This window comes from Mytilus galloprovincialis, chromosome 1, assembly GCF_965363235.1.
Source record: "Mytilus galloprovincialis chromosome 1, xbMytGall1.hap1.1, whole genome shotgun sequence".
NCBI lineage: Eukaryota > Metazoa > Mollusca > Bivalvia > Mytilida > Mytilidae > Mytilus > Mytilus galloprovincialis.
Window position 1 is genome coordinate 479,685 of NC_134838.1, and position 19,398 is coordinate 499,082.

Genomic DNA, 19,398 nt, shown 5'->3' on the forward strand with positions numbered 1-19,398 from the left:
CATTGATAAACAAAATTTGAAACTTCTTACTGAGTCCCTTTGACTTTGCCCCCAGGTCATGTAAATCCCGCATATTCTCATATGATTTTCAATAAAACAATTGATACACTAAGAATGCTAGGTTGTGAACAAGCTTTTAGTTTTAGGAAATTATTGTTTTGTGACAAAATATGAGATAACTAAAAAACCATTTAGGATGAAGTATTGGTGTGTTTGATCTTTAACAGTTGAGTGTGATGTATGCTTTAATTACTTTCCTTTCAGTAATGTGTATTTTTGCATCAATAACCCAAGTTCCTACTTTTTGTACTTGAAAATTGAGGTTTGTTTGTTTTAGGATTATTTGGTAAAGCTAAGAAGAAGATATTAGGAGAGAAAGAGAACCATGATTATGTAGATCAATCTGATTCTGTTACTGACACCTATTCTGCTAACTTGACTAAAACTGGCTATGATTCTTCACTATGGGATCCTCAGGAAATAGGTTTGGAAAATTGAAGAATAGTGGCTTTTGTTTCAGACATATTTTATATAAAAATAAGGAGATGTGGTTTGATTTCCAGTGAGACAACTATCCAGCAAAGCTCAAATAAAGTGGATGTAATAAAATTTAGAATGGAAGCAGTTACATGTATAATCAACCATACAGCCTTCAACAATAAGAAAAACCCATAAAGGCATATAGATGGCTCTAGCCTTTAAAAAAAAAAGGCCCTTACATGGAAAAATATGAAGCAATTCAATTGAGAAAACTAAACCCCTAGTTTATAACAAAACCATTTACCAAAAATAAATATGACAGACATGAATTAAGGACAACCATTGTAAAATTGGGATTTGGGACATTATTAACTTTACTACCAGTAACTAAACCTGACTATAGCATGTATAGTACACTTTGAAAGCTGCAAAATGTTTTCATCTATATTTATTAAAAAGATGGAAGAACCTAAGTTTTTATTTTGTACATGTATACCAGCATTACAATAAAGCTCAAAATGAAATTCTAAGCCAGAACTATTAAAACCTTGTTAATACATTAAGATATGAATGAATTGATTTGAGCTTTCACACAGAGTATACTAAGTGAATATTAATATTTTGTAGGTATGATTAGAAGTCATACTGATGTATTCAAAGCTACAAGGGGAGCTAGAGTAGACAGATTTGTTGTTGAGACAAACAAACTAATTATTCGACTGGATAAATTAACAGGAAGTAATTCACCTACTGACACAGGGAAAAGGAAAGGTAAGTCATCCACCTACTGACACGGGGAAAAGGAAAGGTGAGTAATTCACCTACTGACACAGGGAAAAGGAAAGGTGAGAAATTCACCTACTGACACGGGGAAAAGGAAAGGTAAGTCATCCACCTACTGACACGGGGAAAAGGAAAGGTAAGTCATCCACCTACTGACACGGGGAAAAGGAAAGGTGAGTCATCCACCTACTGACACGACGAAAAGGAAAGGTAAGTCATCCACCTACTGACACGGGGAAAAGGAAAGGTGAGTAATTCACCTACTGACACAGGGAAAAGGAAAGGTGAGAAATTCACCTACTGACACGGGGAAAAGGAAAGGTAAGTCATCCACCTACTGACACGGGGAAAAGGAAAGGTAAGTCATCCACCCACTGACACAGGGAAAAGGAAAGGTAAGTCATCCACCTACTGACACGACGAAAAGGAAAGGTAAGTCATCCACCTACTGACACAGGGAAAAGGAAAGGTAAGTCATCCACCTACTGACACGGGGAAAAGGAAAGGTAAGTCATCCACCTACTGACACGGGGAAAAGGAAAGTGAGTAATCCACCTACTGACACGGGGAAAAGGAAAGGTAAGTCATTCACCTACTGACACGGGGAAAAGGAAAGGTAAGTCATCCACCTACTGACACGGGGAAAAGGAAAGGTAAGTCATCCACCTACTGACACAGGGAAAAGGAAAGGTAAGTCATCCACCTACTGACATAGGGAAAAGGAAAGGTGAGTCATCCACCTACTGACACGGGGAAAAGGAAAGGTGAGTCATTCACCTACTGACACGGGGAAAAGGAAAGGTAAGTCATCCACCTACTGACACGGGGAAAAGGAAAGGTAAGACCTACTGACACGGGGAAAAGGAAAGGTAAGACCTACTGACACGGGGAAAAGGAAAGGTAAGTCATTCACCTACTGACACGGGGAAAAGGAAAGGTAAGTCATTCACCTACTGACACGGGGAAAAGGAAAGGTAAGTCATCCACCCACCGACACGGGGAAAAGGAAAGGTAAGTCATCCACCCACCGACACGGGGAAAAGGAAAGGTAAGTCATCCACCTACCGACACGGGGAAAAGGAAAGGTGAGTCATCCACCTACCGACACGGGGAAAAGGAAAGGTAAGTCATCCACCTACTGACACGGGGAAAAGGAAAGGTAAGTCATCCACCTACCGACACGGGGAAAAGGAAAGGTAAGTCATCCACCTACTGACACGGGGAAAAGGAAAGGTAAGTCATCCACCTACTGACACGGGGAAAAGGAAAGGTAAGTCATTCACCTACTGACACGGGGAAAAGGAAAGGTAAGTCATCCACTTACTGACACGGGGAAAAGGAAGGTAAGTAATTCTCCCACTGGCACAGGGACAAGGAAATGTACATGTTACCATTTTCAGGTAAACATTCCCATTTGTTCAGTCACTTAAGTTGAAAAAAAGGACTGAATCCAATAAGTCTGGCAAATTAGATACATACATCTTATGAACTTCCTTAGAGTTTGGTTTTTTGTTTTTCCATTGAATGTCAGATGTTTGTTAATAATCCCTGAAAACTATGTTATTGTTGATTTTCATTAAATGTAAAAAAAAATCAGTCTGATACTTCATAAATATTTTGAACTGTTATATCTTTCTATAGTTAAGTATACATAAAGACAATATTAATATCAATAGAACTTGAATACATTTTAGTTAAACTAATAATGTATATTGTCCCTTTGAAACATGTAACATACATATGTTATCACAGTTCTTTGATTTTTTAGTCCTCAAAAAATGTATGTTATTTTTCTGTAATAACCCTATAGAGTTATATCCCTGACTGATATTGGGGCTACTACTTATAGCCAACTATATGGTATAGATTTTTATACCCCCTGCTTTGAAAAAAAGGGGGTATACTGTTTTACCTCTGTCTGTCCTTCCGTTAGTCCGTCAGTCCATTAGTCCATCAGTCCGTCAGTCAGTCCGTCCGTCCCATGAATATTTTCGTCACATTTTTCCCAGGAACTACACTACCAGGATTTCTGAAATTTGGTTTCAGGCTTGATATAAGTCAGTTATACTGTGTGATGCGTTTTCAGATTCATCACTCGACAACTTCCTGTTTACCGAACACTTGTATCATTTTTATACGCCCGTCAAAATTTTGACGGGACATATTAAGGTATACAAATGTCCGGTGTCCGTCCGTCTGTCTGTCTGTCTGTCCTGCGTAAACATGTCGCACTGTAACTTGAGAACGACTTATCCAAATTTCATGAAACTTAATATAGTTGTTTCTTATGATGGTCAAATGATCTGTATACTTTTTGGTGAAAATAAGATTTAAACTTTTTGAGTTACGGCACTTTATAAGTAAAACAGGGGTGTGTTTTTTTCACATGTCGCACTGTATCTCAAAAACAATTCTTGATTATGACTTAAAACTTTAAACACTTCTTAGTTACATTAATCTAAAGATCTGTATACTTTTTGGTGATGATTCAAAATTTCATTTTTGAGTTATTGAGTATTTTGTAAAAAAGGGGGAGGTTTTTTTACATGTTGTGCCGTATCTCAAAAACGATTTATGGTTATTGCTTAAAACTTTACACACTTCTTTGTTCTATTAATCTAAAGATCTGTATACTCTTTGGTGATTATTCAAAATTTTATTTTTGAGTTATTGAGTATTTTGTAAAACAGGGGAGGGTTTTTTACATGTCGCGCCGTATCTCAAAAATAATTTATGATTATTGCTTAAAACTTTACACACTTCTTTGTTATATTAATCTAAAGATCTGTATACTTTTTGGTTTTGATTCAAAATTTTATTTTGGTATTATTTAGTTTTTTGTAAAAAAAAACAGGGTGGGGGGTTTCACATGTCCCACCGTGTCTCTAAAATGATATATGGTTATTGCTTAAAACTTTCTCAGAAACTATTTATGATTATTGCATAAGACTTCCACATAAGACGTCGGGCGTATCATGCGCTCATGGCGCAGCTGTTTATTACACCTGATAGCCAAGTTGAAAATTTTTCGTCACATTTTTCTCAGGAACTGCACTACCAGGATTTCTGATACTTGGTTTCAGACTTGATATAAGTCAGCTATACCGTGTGATGCGTTTTCAGATTCATCACTCGACAACTTCCTGTTTACCGAACACTTACCATTTTATTTCGTGCATTTTTCTCAGGAACTATAATTCCAGGATTTCTGAAATTTGGTTTCAGGATTTATATAAGCCAGCTATACTGTGTGATGCGTTTTCAGATTCATCAGTCGACAACTTCCTGTTTACCGAACACTACTATTATTTTACACATGATGGCCAAGTTGAAAATTTTCGTCGCATTTTTCTCAGGAACTACAATGCCAGGATTTCTGAAATTGGTTTCAGGGTTTATATAAGTTAGCTATAATGTGTGATGCGTTTTCAGATTCATCACTCGGCAACTTCCTGTTTACCGAACACTTACATATTTTTACACTATTAACATTATCCACTTGCGGCGGGGGTATCATCAGTGAGCAGTAGCTCACAGTTACACTTGTTCTCATTGTTGAAGGCCATAGTTGCCTATCATTGCTTACATCCACTTCCTACCAGCTTTAGTGGATAGTTGTCTCATTGGCAATCATACCACATCTCCTAATTTTTATATTACTTTAATGCACAATAAAACATATGATTTCAATATTTGATTTATTTTCAGCTTTTGAAAAATCTGTAGTTCCTTGGATGCCAGATAAATATGTACAGACATGTCCAGATTGTACCCGTAACTTTTCTCTGACCAGACGAAGACACCATTGTAGATTGTGTGGTGGAATTATGTGTGATAAATGTTCTCATTTTCTTCCTCATACATTTGCAAGTAAGGGCTTGTTTTAATTAGTTAGCCTCAACAAAGTCTTTTTCACATTATTCTTTCACATACATTATAATTAGCAAGTAGGGGCTTGTTATCCCCTGCTGCAGGGGGCATAGAAATACTGGTTGTCCTTCTTCATGTTTGTCAGTGTACTTTCATCCTAATCACTTGTTAGCATTCTCACAGGTTAAATTCTTGCCAGATTTTTATATGTGTGATAAATGTTTATTCTTTTTCACAATATGAAATTAAACTTGGATAACTTATATATTTGTGAAGTAAATTTGTGTAAATCATTTCAAAGACCAATAGCTACAGTTGGGTTAAATTCCTTCTTTGTGATACTCATTAACTTCATTCCAGTCATTTTAAAAACCTGTTACTGTGGATTCATTTATTTTCGTGGGTACCAATTTTCGTGGTTTGAGGAAAACTTACATATTTGTGGATATTTAATTTCGTGGTTATGGCAAAGTCTACATTCATTCCTTTAGAAAATTTGTAATTCGTTGAACATTTGAATTCGTGGTTCTTCTGTCCCAATGAAATCCACGAAAATTGGTATTCAACGGATATTGATGAATCCACAGTACTCTTAAATGGAGGAAAAGGTAACTTTTGTGTTGCTTTTGGCTATAAGGCAGTTATTGAATCACATAATTTACATGCTGAAAAAATCCAGGTATTTATCTATCAATCAAGAAAAATATTAATTTGTGTGGTGAAATAATGATTGTTGAATGTTTACAGAGAAACTTACAAACCCAGCTTTTCAGACAGAAATGGAGGTTGGTTTTCTAAAGAGAACAGGTAGCAATAGTAGCCTTAATTCATTGATGAGTCCTGAGGGAGAGGCTCATATACGTACATGCAATAACTGTCGTAAATTATTGGAGCGGAGAGATCAACAAATTCAACAACGTAATGTTAAACCACCAATAGTAATTATGTATGAGGTAATATATTCGTCATATGTATAAACAATTATGTTTACTATGCTTACCTCCTACATATTTATAGAGATATGATTGGTCAAAGGACTACACGTGTTGACTATGTATATTTGATATAGGGTGTCCTAAAAAATATAGGGTTAGTTACCATACATGGTTAGTTACCATATGGGGTTAGTAAGGAGTTACATCCCTTTCAAAACAAAAAAGATGCCACAACCTTTTATAAAAACAACAGTGAATTTTAAATTGGTATTTGCTGCCTCTAGGCCATGCATACAGCATTAAGGAGTAGGAGCAAAGACTGGTCAGCTCAGAGTCAAAAAAATTTGTCCTTGTAAGTAGACGACATGTGGACAATTACCGTGTGAGCTAGCACGTTAAAAATCTGGATCAGCATGTTGGTTTAGTACAAAGCAGGGTTAACATTCATGTAACATTGACATGTTCTCGTCCTGAAACAAAGCAGGGTTAACCTTCATATAACATTGACATGTTCTCTTCCTGAAACAAAGCAGGGTTAATGTTCATATAACATCGTCATGTTCTAGTCCTGAAACAAAGCAGGGTTAACATTCATATAACATTGACATGTTCTCGTCCTGAAACAAAGCAGGGTTAACATTTACATAACATTGACATGTTCTCGTCCTGAAACAAAGCAGGGTTAACATTTACATAACATTGACATGTTCTCGTCCTGAAACAAAGCAGGGTTAACATTCATATAACATTGACATGTTCTCGTCCTGAATATGCATATGAATTTGCTGCTGGATGTTAAGCAGGTATCCATCATCATCTTACACTTCTTATTTTATATGTATTTTAGAATTTACAGTCTTATGTAGAAAATGCACAGATGTTATTGAAAGAGTTTATACCAATGGTAGAATCACTGAGGTTGGTTTTTATTATTAGATTAACTTGAATATACAGAAAAAAAACACACCAAGAATTAGTAAAGATTCTGAATAGAAATTTTGAAAAAAAATGAAATGAGGCCATAAATGGACAAAATAGATTTACTTTTCAATGAACTTTATAGATTAATTATAATTATAGATTTATTATAATATGATTGAGCATAAATTATAAACAATGAAATTTGCAAGTTTACTTAACTGTGTATTTTTAAAAGCTTCATTTGAATAGCAAAACTCTTTTAGAATCAGATCTACAAAAAAGAGACGTGTAAACAATTCACATGTATATTCCTTTCAAAAGATAACTGCTATCAACTGCTTTGAACATTTGAATGAAATTGTTTTAATGTTATGGATTATGTTTGTACATTCTGTTATGAATTCTGATATATGCTGATGCATTGTTATGGGTTTATACCAGATATTCATAACATAATTAATAATGTGTTGTTAGACCTGATTTCAAATAAAGTGGATGTAAGCAATTACAGGCAAACATACAGCCTTAAATGTGTTAGTTCTAGATCAATGTTTGAACATTTTCTATGACTAATTCTTTTTTGCTGACTTTTTCAGTTGTGGTGAGTCAACCTATAACATGTACACAGCACAGCAGTATAGAAATAAAATCCTAAAGATGTATGAAAGTATTGACAGTGTTAGGTAAATATTAGTCAACTGATAATATATTATGTACACAGCCCAACAGTATAGAAATAAAATCCCAAAGATGTATGAAAGTATTGAAAGCTCTAAGCAATATTAATAGATGCTTAATGAACATAAAACCTTCAAGATTATTAGGGCCATTCCAAATGGTGGGTCACCCTATAGTGATCAGTCTGTCATTCGGTCCTTCTGTCTATCTGTCTGTCCGTTGTAACAAATTGTGCCTTCTCTATACCTTAGAAACCCATTATAATTTCATACTTTATACTTGACATGTATATTAACCAATACCAGAGGGTGTGTCATAATGTATGTACAACTTACTAGGTCAAAAACTTAGGTTGACAACCCCATGTCCTATATGGTAAAGATACAATTTTTTACCACAAGTTATTCACAGCTGGGCCCACAGAGATGGCTCCCATCTCAATGATGTCTAGTTTATTAAGATAAGATAAAGTCGGAGGAATTTCATACCATAAGTAATGGCTTTTTATATTATCTATAAGTACTTTGTTGAAACAATAATCAAATGATTTATTTAATAAACACCTACTGATAAATAATTACGAAGTAAAACCAGATCAAACAACAGTATTTGGGATTTGTAATGAAAACCTATTTAATGTTTAACAAATGGCTGATGATTATAACTTATTGATGTCTTTTAACCATTCTCTGAAGGTCACCGCAGTATGCAAAGAATTGGTTTTTATCTAGAAATATTATCTTGTCATTTTTCTTGTGCATAGTGGCTTTTTCAACCTTGTTACTTTACTAACAGCTCTGCAGATGTATGTCTGTCTTGCAGGTATCATCTGACCTTGACCTCATTTCCAGTGTTCACTGATTAGTGTGTAGTTTTTGTGACGTGGTCTGTATTTTAGATATTTTAAGTGATAGATCAATAATATTTGGTGTTTGGAAAGGTTGCCCGGTGTACATGTTTGTCTGGCCTGGTTCGTGTGACTGATGGTGTTTCTGTTTAAATTGTTGTACACTACCCATTTTGGAGCCCTTCATTGCTTGCTGTCAGGCATAAGCCAAGGCTCTGTGTTGAACAACATACTTTACATATAATTGTTTACTTTTTACACATTGGGATTTGGATGGAGAGTTGTCTCATTGTCAGTCATATCAAATCTTCTTATTTTTAGTAAACTCATTTTTATGAAATATTAATAATGGTAACTTTATGTGATACTTGTAGTATAACCTATTACAAACTTCCAACAAAAAATTCAATGATGAGTAAAACAGGCGACATTTCAGTATGTGCTCTCTTGTTGACCTCTTTATGTTGTTTTTATTTGACAGTAAAAGAATTTTGTTACATGAAATGAATCATTGTCTTCTTTATGTTTTTTTTTTAATCGACAGTAAAAGAATATGGGTGTATGAGACAAATGCTGACCCCCTTCCACCAGCAACACAACTAAAAATGCAGAAAAATATCCGAACCATGGCAACAAGTTTTATGCAAGATAATATGATTGGTCTGCAGGCTTTACCATCTGAGGAACATTACAAAAAATTACAAGAAGCTAGAAAAATTGAAATTCAACAACGGATTGCCGATGAAAGACAGGCTGCTGCTGAGGCACAAGAAAAGGAGAGAAAACAACAAGAACAAAGGGAGACAACTATAAAACATCAAATTCATCCCTCCAATAGGGACTCGGATCAACCAGCTAAAACCCAGAAGAAGTCTGGCTGGATACCAGAAGAAACCAGTATACGTTACAGTGACAAAGACGATCCTATGGTTCAACAAATGAATATAATCAGGGGCTATATCAAACAAGCTAGACAAGCAGAAAAATATGATGAAGTTAAAATGTTAGAACAAAATTTAAAAGACTTACAACAAGAATATCTTAAACAACAAAGACAGAATTGGTCATAATAGTTCGAAATTTAATTGGTATATTATTGTTATTTTTTCACTATATTTATTTTTGATTAGCTTAGATACCAGTCATCAATCATAACTTAAGATTTACATCTCCTGTTTTGGGGTATTTCAAACATGTCACTCTGAGTTTATTTTCCCAGTAGAGATCAGTTTATTCAATTTTTTTAGACCATAAGATATAAACCTGTATTGAAAAACGACCAGTAACACAGATATATCTATGCATGTACAAGGGGAAGTTTTGATAATTTTTTGGAAGTCTTGTATGAATGGTTCTGGCAGTTTTTAAAATTCTCAAAGGTTGTGACTATGTATCTGTCATTTTGTTCCCCACACAAGTCATGGACTTGACATATAACAAAAACATGTTTTATTATTTAACTTTATATTCTTGACAACTTAAATAAAGTATCCACTTGGAATAGATGACAACAAAAGGATAATTGAACTTATATTGACTGGTTGTTAGATACATACAATATCAATGGTTATTTAGATGCTTACAGACAAATGATCAATACTATGTAGGGTTTTTTTCCAAACCAACAAGTCTGTAGTTGATTTAACTTTTATAAAACTGTTAAGTATATTTGAATTGTGTAATTTGTTCTATAATGTGCAATGCTTTATCTTGCAGGGAATATCATTGTTTAATAGATTTAAATTTTTTAATAATTTTTTTTTTTAATATATAGATTTCATAACAAATAAGTTGTACATTTTTATATATATATATATATAATTCTAGTCTAAATTTATTATGCATTCTTTACAATATTGTATGCATCTCAATGATGGATTTACAAATGAGTATTTTGTTTTGTTTTACTTCCTGGTTAATTATACTGTTACTAGTTTTATACTACTGATTCAAACCACATTTAAGCAGGATTAAGTGTGCTGTAATGGATGGAGCCCCAACACAAGAAAACAATGCTCTCCTACAATTGTTATGTGTATTCTTAATGTGTTCATTACTGTAGCTGTTTATTATATGATTTTCAAAAGGAATCCTTCCACTGAATGTTTATATGCAAATGTTTATATAGAATTGTTTCCCATAACTGGATACCAAAAATTAAGACTTATGAATAAGGGAGCAAACAAACCAATCTGTTTCATGTGAAATTGTACTTGAAATTGTACTGCTCTAAAATACTGTTCTAAGATATGAAAAACTTTTAATAATGTTTAATATACATAGATATAAAAAGATGTGGTATGAGTGCGAATTAGACAACTCTCCAATCAAAGTCACAATTTGTAAAATTAATTATAGGTCAAGGTACGGCCTTCAACACATAGCCTTGGCTTACACAGCAAGCTATTAAGGGCCCCAAAACTAATTACTGTAAAACCATTCAAACAGAAAAACCAACAGTCTTATCTATCTATAAAACGAGAAACATGAAACACTTATGAACCACATCAACAAACCACAACCACTGAACATCAGGTTCCTGACTTAGGACAGGTTCAAATGACATTGACTATAGTATTTTAATTATTTGCCTCATTTTAGTTATCAAGTATAACAGACTTTATTATATGGCTAGAATTTTTCTTGCAGTAGATTTCAACTGATTGCTCTCAGATTTTTAGCATGTGAACCTATTTGACCACACAATATACATAATTTTAGACTCTTATATTGCCTATAGCCATCAAACGCCTGTGTCTCTTTTTTAAAACAGCTATTTATTGAAAAGGAAAAGAAAAAAATCAGAAAAACCAAAATAAACAAGACTGCCAAAGACAAACTGTTTCATTTTAAACCAAGAACTATGTTTTTTTTTTATATTGTGCTACATCACATTCACACTCTGCCTTAGTTTAAACAGAGAATAATAATTAGTTGAATCAGGCTACACTGCATTTTCACTCTGCCTTAGTTTAAACAGAGAATCATGATTAGTTGAATCAGGCTACACTGCATTTTCACTCTCCCTTAGTTTAAACAGAGAATCATGATTAGTTGAATCAGGCTACACTGCATTTTCACTCTGTCTTAGTTAAAACAGAGAATCATGATTAGTTGAATCCGGCTACCTTGTATTTTCACTCTGCCTTAGTTTAAACAAAGAATCATGATTAGTTGAATCAGGCTACACTGCATTTTCACTCTCCCTTAGTTTAAACAGAGAATCATGATTAGTTGAATCAGGCTACACTGCATTTTCACTCTGTCTTAGTTAAAACAGAGAATCATGATTAGTTGAATCCGGCTACCCTGTATTTTCACTCTGCCTTAGTTTAAACAAAGAATCATGATTAGTTGAATCAGGCTACACTGCATTGTCACTCTGCCTTAATTTAAACAGAGAATCATGATTAGTTGAATCAGGCTACACTGCATTTTCACTCTGCCTTAGTTTAAACAGAGAATCATGATTAGTTGAATCAGGCTACACTGCATTTTCACTTTGCTTCAGTTTTATCAGAGAATCATGATTGGCTGTTGGTAACATATTAAGAATGATTTATTGTAATAATATCTGTGAAAAGGAACCACCAGTTTTATGATTAAATGGCATTAACAATGATTTTTGTAAATGTAATTTTTAAAATTATGCTTACATAATATGTATTATTAAAATATCATATTATTCAAACCATGTGATTTGTTACTTGTTTCAATTATAAAAGTGGCCTTGGTGGCAGAGTGGTTCCGTTTCAATTATAAAAGGGGCTTTGGTGGCAGAGTGGACTTGTTTCAATTATAAAAGGGGCATTGGTGGCAGTGATCTTGTTTCAATCATAAAAGTGGCCTTGGTGGTAGAGTGGCATTGTTTCAATTAAAAAAGTGGGCTTGGTGACAGGGTGGTCTTGTTTCAATTATAAAAGAGGCCTTGGTGGCAGAATGGTCTTCTTTCAATATAAAAGTGGCCTTGCATGCAGAGTGGTCTTGTTTTGAATTATGAAAGAGGCCTTGGTGGCAGAGTGGTCATGTTTCAAGGACATACGCCGCCTTGGTGCAGAGTGGTCTTGTTTTGAATTATAATTGAGGGCATTGATGGCAGGAATAAGGTTACTCAGGATGACACACAATTGTCATGACAATGAACAGCTAAGGTCAAACTTGTATTCTAAGATAAAAACCCTCTGACATCAAAAGGTTTGGTTAAGTAGTTTCTTAAAAAGGATCTACTAGTCTTATGTTTCTCATCTAGTAAAGGGCAATAACTCTGATCAGTCATCAGTCATTAGACAGTTTTTATGTAAATTAACAATAGGTAGATCTCATCATTCCGAATATATTTGCCCTGTTAGATTGTTTATCTAAAGCAGTTTTCATGATAATCGTCCTTAACTAGCATTTTACCCATAGGTTCTATTTTAGCTATGGTGCCATACCAGTTGGCAAGTGGGGTCACCAGACACATTTTTTGAACATTTCAATATCTACTCTTCATTAATTGTCATTGAATTTGTGTTAAATCTTTTGTAAGTAATTCATTTTATCACACTTACCTGATTTTAGTCAAAAACTCATTTCTTTCTGTATATTCATTTATTTTTTTTAAAATTCATCATTGAAATGTTTATAAAAGTTGGCACAAATTATCTCCAAACATAATCAAGCCAAGTATATCTTTTTGAAAAATGACGCTTTTAGCGGCATGTTTCTATACTAGTGAACTGAACTTCCATTACATTTCTCTGCCTACCGCGCTTGGTTCGTATTTACTTTCCATTACATTTCTCCGTCTACCGCTCTTGATTTCGTATTTACTATTTTACATTTAAACTGGAATTTGCTTTTATGATTTCTGTGTAGTAATCAACCGGGAACCAGTTTGCATACCTCCGGTCCTTCTTATTACCAAAAAGATCGAAGTGTAACAACCAATGTTGTTAAGATACTCATAAATCTATTTTTATAACTTTATTGATTATGTGAAGTAAAACTTAAACATTGTTAAAACATTAAAAATCTATAATTAATCGGGGAAAACTTGATAGTCTTTTCTTTTTACAAACCACTGCCTTTATGAAAAGAAGTGGTGGCCGTCGTCGTAATGTAGGAGGTAAAAGAAGGAAAGTTGTGTATCCTTCTAGACATCCTCGTCTGCATATGTCAGTGTACAAGAGTAGAGCTGATTCGGGTAAAAACCGATTCAGTAGGTATACCAATTCTATACCTCGAGGACAGGCCATCTATAGGTTTAGTACTAATACCCATCCTGCTGTTGTTCTGAAAAGGGTTGCTTCAGACAACGCAGTATTGTTGAATCTCAACTGTGAATGGAAGGATTGTTATGATAGTACTAATTCGGGTGCCCTTGATAACCTATCAACCATCTATGATGAGTTTAGGATATCTAGGATAACCTGGGTGTTCAAGCTACAATCAGCCCAGACTGTAGTTGATGCTGCTTCAGATGATATTGTGCGTTTGTACAATGTGTATGATCCTGATTCAAAGGGTGCAGCCTTTGCTGATCAATATGAGATATTGAAGGTAGGAGGCTACAGGGTTAGGAGTATGGTACCCTTCCAGAGTTACTCAGTATCATTATACCCTAATTATCGGACAGATGTGTTGTCTGGGCCTGTAGGAAAACGTGTAACTGCAAGGTCAACATTGTCGGGTAGGTGGTTTGACTCTGATGTAATTGACCAGCTTCAATTTACCAGTAGGAATTGTCAACAAGTAGTGTTGGGCAATTTGCCAGTTTCTGTCAAGAAGGAAACTAACGTTGTTATGCAGAAATTTTTGGAATATGAGTTCAAAGGTCACAGAAATGGTAGTGTTTATGGTCCAGCCCCATAATCCGAAGGATGTCCAGTCACCAATATTAGACATTTGTATTGATTATGTTATGATCTTTGTATTGTTAATAAAATTTAGCATGCGAAAGCACACCTTACCTAGTAGTTGTTATTCTTGTAACAGTAAGCAACCAAAAAAATCAATATAACCACACATAGACATCAATATACACCCATTAGACTCAATCTAAAGTAACAGAGCCCAAAGGGCGGGACCGGGGTACCTTTGCACCTCGGTCTTTAGGGACCCCACGGAGTGGTGGTCCCGTCCTTCGAACGTAAGTGAGGTGGGTCAGGCATGGATGTGCGTGCATGTTTTAGGTTGTCCTATTAAATGGGCATAACTCTTAATATTATGAAAATTTGAATTTCCCGCCAAAATCTGAGCCTCGTTTTCGGTTTGTTCGATTTGTTCAAATTCTCCCAACTAATTCTAAAAATAGATTAGGGAAAAACCCAGATTCTAAAAATAGATTAGGGAAAACCCAGACTCTAAAAATAAAATTCTAAAAATAGACGGACGCGGACGTGATAGAGGACACCCAATGGATTATCCAATGGAAATCGATCACGTGACCGGCACTCGACCAATCAGAATCGAGGATTGTACCCCGCGGCGATGTTCTAGGATTGCCTAACGTCGCCGCTATAAGGCGGGGTACAGGGTACACAGCCTAGCGTCCCAGGCGAGACGCTCGGATTTGATGCATTAGTGTAACGTTTATAAGAAAATATAATGTGTCCGTATTGGTACACTTTCTATTGGTTATAAGACAGATCGAAGAACCGGACATCCGACTCAATCTTTGTTTACAAAGTTACAACAGTAGAGTCTGTAACAGACTGTATCTGTATGACATGTGCATTGAAATGTGCATAAATTGTCGATATCGATGCTGGCTTTAATACAACGGTTTTATTGGCGGGGTGGGATCGTTCGCCCCGATCGGCGCGATCACTGTCTTACGGAATTCTAGTCAAATCGGCACTTGGTTAAATCGGCACCTGATCAATTCGGCACCCGGTATAGTCAAATCGGCATCTTGTCAAATTGGCACCTGGTTAAATCGGCACTTGATATAGTCAATTCGGCACCCATGTTAGATTTATTTAATATATATTTTAACAGTATTTTAAGCAAAAACAGTAAAAACTAGATTTGCCATTGCAAGCAATAGCGGATGGCACCCTTCCCCTATTGCCAGGTGAGCGGCAGCCATTTTGAAAATTCCAAATTCAAAGACTGCATAATTATACAGATTTCCGTTAACATTGTTGTAAAGTTTCCTCAATTTTGTAGCATTTTGAAAATTTTGAAATTTTTGTAGTTTCCATGGCAACGGTGGCCATTTTGGAAATTCCGAAGTCCAATTTCATATCTTTACTTGACATTGGTCATTCATAATGAGTTTCATTAAGTTTGGCGCATTTTGAGATTTTTTGACATTTTTGCTGTTTCCATGGTAACGGTGTCCATTTCGAAAATTCCAACAACAGTTTCAACATCGACTTATGCCATGTTATGTATTCATAAAGTTTCTTTGAACTTTATGTTATATTCCTTCAGAAAAGGCTGGTTTGATGTTTTTTCCCATAGGTTCAATGTTAACCTTTTCTCTAGTTTCCATGGCAATGGTAGAGATTTTGCAGAAGCTAAGTACTGTTGGTACCTCAGGGCACCACTGCCAACATTTAAATAAAGTTTCATTAGGTTGGCTCTTATAACGAAAGATTTAGAATTTTGATTTTTTTTTACATTTTTTTAGTTTCCATGGCAACGTCAGCCATCTTGATGATGCCATACCCCGATTGCACAATTTCATATAGTGGTCCTCATTATGATATAGTTCCATCAATATTGTTCAAGCCAATTCTGAGAAATAGCATGGACAAAAAAGTGTGGAAGAATAAATATAAGAAAAAAAGAAACGAACAATAACAATATGTCACCCCAACACATTTTTAAAGGTTGAATTATTTATATTTATTATTGGATGCCTAATTGACTTTAGATAGGTGCCGATTTGACTAGATGTCGATTTAACCAGGTGCCGATTTGACTTGTACCATATTATTAAGGCCCTAAAGTGAGTTTGAATATTGTACGGTGTTTTACTTGGCGGAATGTCAAAACACTCACAGTAAGAGTTATTCTTTACTTGCTTTTCCACAATAATTGTTTCGTGGTATTCTTTGAATTTCTCGGTAGTTATGGTTCTCTTCGGACATGCTTTTAAGGGGAATTCGTCTGGTTCAATAGCGTGAATCAGCCCCTCAACTTCTTTGTACATAAATACTAACTTTGGCTTGAACGTTTTGTTCGTCCTTGTCTGGAGATCTTGTTGTAGTTCCAGTTTGGCAAGCATTATGGAGACTTATCCATCCTCTTTTTACTTGTAATCTCTGGTGATAAATATTGCCGCTTGACATGTTTATTTTTGTTACCGGGTAGTGGTCGCATACGATGGCTCCATATTAAATTATGAGATCAATTCCTAAAGGTCTAGTTCATTATCCAATCTGACAAAATTCAATAACTGGAATGCCACCCAAGTTGAATATATATGGTGACCCACTATAACAGCATAATTACTTGGGATTGTGTTTAATACCATGATGGTTCAATGGCATAAACTTAAATGGAGACAAAATTTAACATGAAAGATTGTGGATTAGTGTAAAATAAAATAAAAAACTAGCTTACTATAATATATGGTTAAAGAATGAATATCAAATTATATGGGTCATGTGCAGAGTTGTTATAAAATATCAAAAATATGGCAGAGAAGTATTTTCAAGTTTCATATAAAGGGACCTGACTGACATGAAATAAAAAATCAAAGGAGTATCCCTATTTGTCTAATCTTCAATGTGAAATAAAACAAGTACAATGTATAACAATATTGTGTAAATCTAAAGAAATAGAATTTGCTTCAAGTAACAGAAATAACTACATTTGTGTATGTCACTAGTAACTTATTTAATGAGTATGTGGGTAATTAGTCCTATAACATATGACCTCAGGAGCATTATTTACTATTTCTATTTACTGTTCTGATAATATTTTTTTTACTATCAATGTGTCACACTTTGCATTCAAAAATTTAAAAAAAAATGAAAATATCAGTATAAAAACGTTAAAAATTGAATAAGAATGCGAAGTCATACATGTATGTTTATAGGACTAGTGGGGTATAAGAGCTTATTACAACAGGCTCTTCATAATCATTTGGTTTGAAAGGATACTAGTAGTCTGTATTCTTGAATTAGAAAAATGTAATTGGAAGAAAAAAAAATACACATTAATTAGAATACTTTAGATCATCATGATCATTCAGGTAGTCTTTATTTAGTATGTACAAACTGAGACTACTATAACCAGTGTTATAGTAGTCTCAGGTACAAAAGAACAGCAAGTAGTCATTGGATATTGTAGATCATATAAATAGTCTTGACCTATTTATTAGTACAAAAGAACAGCTAGTAATCATTGGATATTGTATATCATTCCAGTATTCTTGACCTATTTATCTATACAAAAAAAAAACAGACAGTAGTCATTGGATACTGTAGATCATTCAGGTAGTCTTGACCTATTTATTTGTACAAAAAAAAAACATGCCAGTAGTCATTGGATACTGTTACAGTAGATCATTTAGGTAGTCTTGACTCTTGACCTATTCATTTGTATTAAAAACAAGAGGCTCTCAAGAGCCTGAATCGCTCACCTTAATTCTTTTGGTTAAATCTCTCATCAATGATTATTTTGGCTTTTCAATTTATTTAAATGTTTTTTGGATCGTCCTATTTTCTTCAAAAGCCAAAAAAAATAATCATTTTCTCCTATGTTCTATTTTAGCCATAGGAGCTATGTTTCTTGACATACAAGGAAATAAAATATAAAATTTATACTAGATACTCTGAAACTCATTTAGCCTAAGTTTGGCTGAAATTGATACAGCAGTTTCAAAGGAGAAGATTTTTTAAAGTAAGTCAACATGATGAACAAATTGTGAAAAAAAGTCTTTAAAGGGCAATAACTCCTTAAGGGTCCAATTGACAATTTTGGTCAAATTGACTTAATTGAAGATCTTACTTTGCTGAACATTATTGCTGTTTACAGTTTATTTCTATCTATAATTATATTCAAGATAATAAACAAAAACAGCAAAATTTCCTTAAAATTATCAATTCAGGGGCAGCAACCCAACAACAGGTTGTCTGATTCATCTGAAAATTTCAGGGCAGATAGATCTTGACCTGATAAACAATATTACCCACGTCAGATTTGCTCTAAATGCTTTGGTTTTTGAGTTATAAGCCAAAAACTGCATTTGACCCCTATGTTCTATTTTTAGCAATGGCGACCATGTTTGTTGATAGATCACAACTTCGGATACAATTTACAAACTAGATACCCTAAGGAACATTCAGTGAAAGTTTGGAAGTATTTGGCCCAGTAGTTTCAGAGGAGAAGATTTTTGTAAAAGATTACTAAGATTTACGAAAAATGGTTAAAAATTGACTATAAAGGGCAATAACTCCTAAAGGGGTCAACTGACCTTTTCCGTCATGTTGACTTATTTGTAAATCTTACTTTGCTGAACATTATTCCTGTTTATCTCTATCTATAATAATATTCAAGATAATAACCAAAAACAGCAAAATTTCCTTAAAATTACCAATTCAGGGGCAGCAACCCAACAACAGGTTGTCTGATTCATCTGAAAATTTCAGGGCAGATAGATCTTGACCTGATAAACAATATTACCCCATGTCAGATTTGCTCTTAATGCTTTGGTTTTTGAGTTATAAGCCAAAAACTGCATTTGACCCCTATGTTCTATTTTTAGCAATGGCGACCATGTTTGTTGATAGATCACAACTTCAAATACAATTTACAAACTAGATACCCTAAGGAACATTCAGTTAAAGTTTGGAAGTATTTGGCCCAGTAGTTTCAGAGGAGAAGATTTTTGTAAAAGATTACTAAGATTTACGAAAAATGGTTAAAAATTGACTATAAAGGGCA

At 34.4% G+C, this 19,398-nt stretch overlaps 2 protein-coding genes across 3 annotated transcripts in view; one reads left to right on the plus strand and one right to left on the minus strand.

Annotated features, from left to right (window-relative positions):
* LOC143062138 (rabenosyn-5-like) overlaps positions 1-12,208 on the plus strand; it is a 215,860-nt gene extending 203,652 nt beyond the window's left edge. For both annotated transcript variants that reach the window (XM_076233949.1, XM_076233944.1), the window contains exons 3-9: positions 338-484; positions 1,108-1,251; positions 4,972-5,133; positions 5,881-6,086; positions 6,916-6,986; positions 7,586-7,672; positions 9,059-12,208. In XM_076233949.1, the coding sequence (XP_076090064.1) occupies positions 338-484; positions 1,108-1,251; positions 4,972-5,133; positions 5,881-6,086; positions 6,916-6,986; positions 7,586-7,672; positions 9,059-9,584 (1,343 nt within the window). In that variant the 3' untranslated portion in view covers positions 9,585-12,208. The remainder of the gene's footprint in view (positions 1-337; positions 485-1,107; positions 1,252-4,971; positions 5,134-5,880; positions 6,087-6,915; positions 6,987-7,585; positions 7,673-9,058) is intronic.
* LOC143062156 (large ribosomal subunit protein eL29-like) overlaps positions 1-17,583 on the minus strand; it is a 35,572-nt gene extending 17,989 nt beyond the window's left edge. Inside the window, exon 1 of the mRNA XM_076233968.1 lies at positions 17,574-17,583. The gene's annotated coding sequence lies outside the window, so the exon portion shown is untranslated. The remainder of the gene's footprint in view (positions 1-17,573) is intronic.
* Between the last annotated feature and the right edge of the window lie 1,815 nt (positions 17,584-19,398).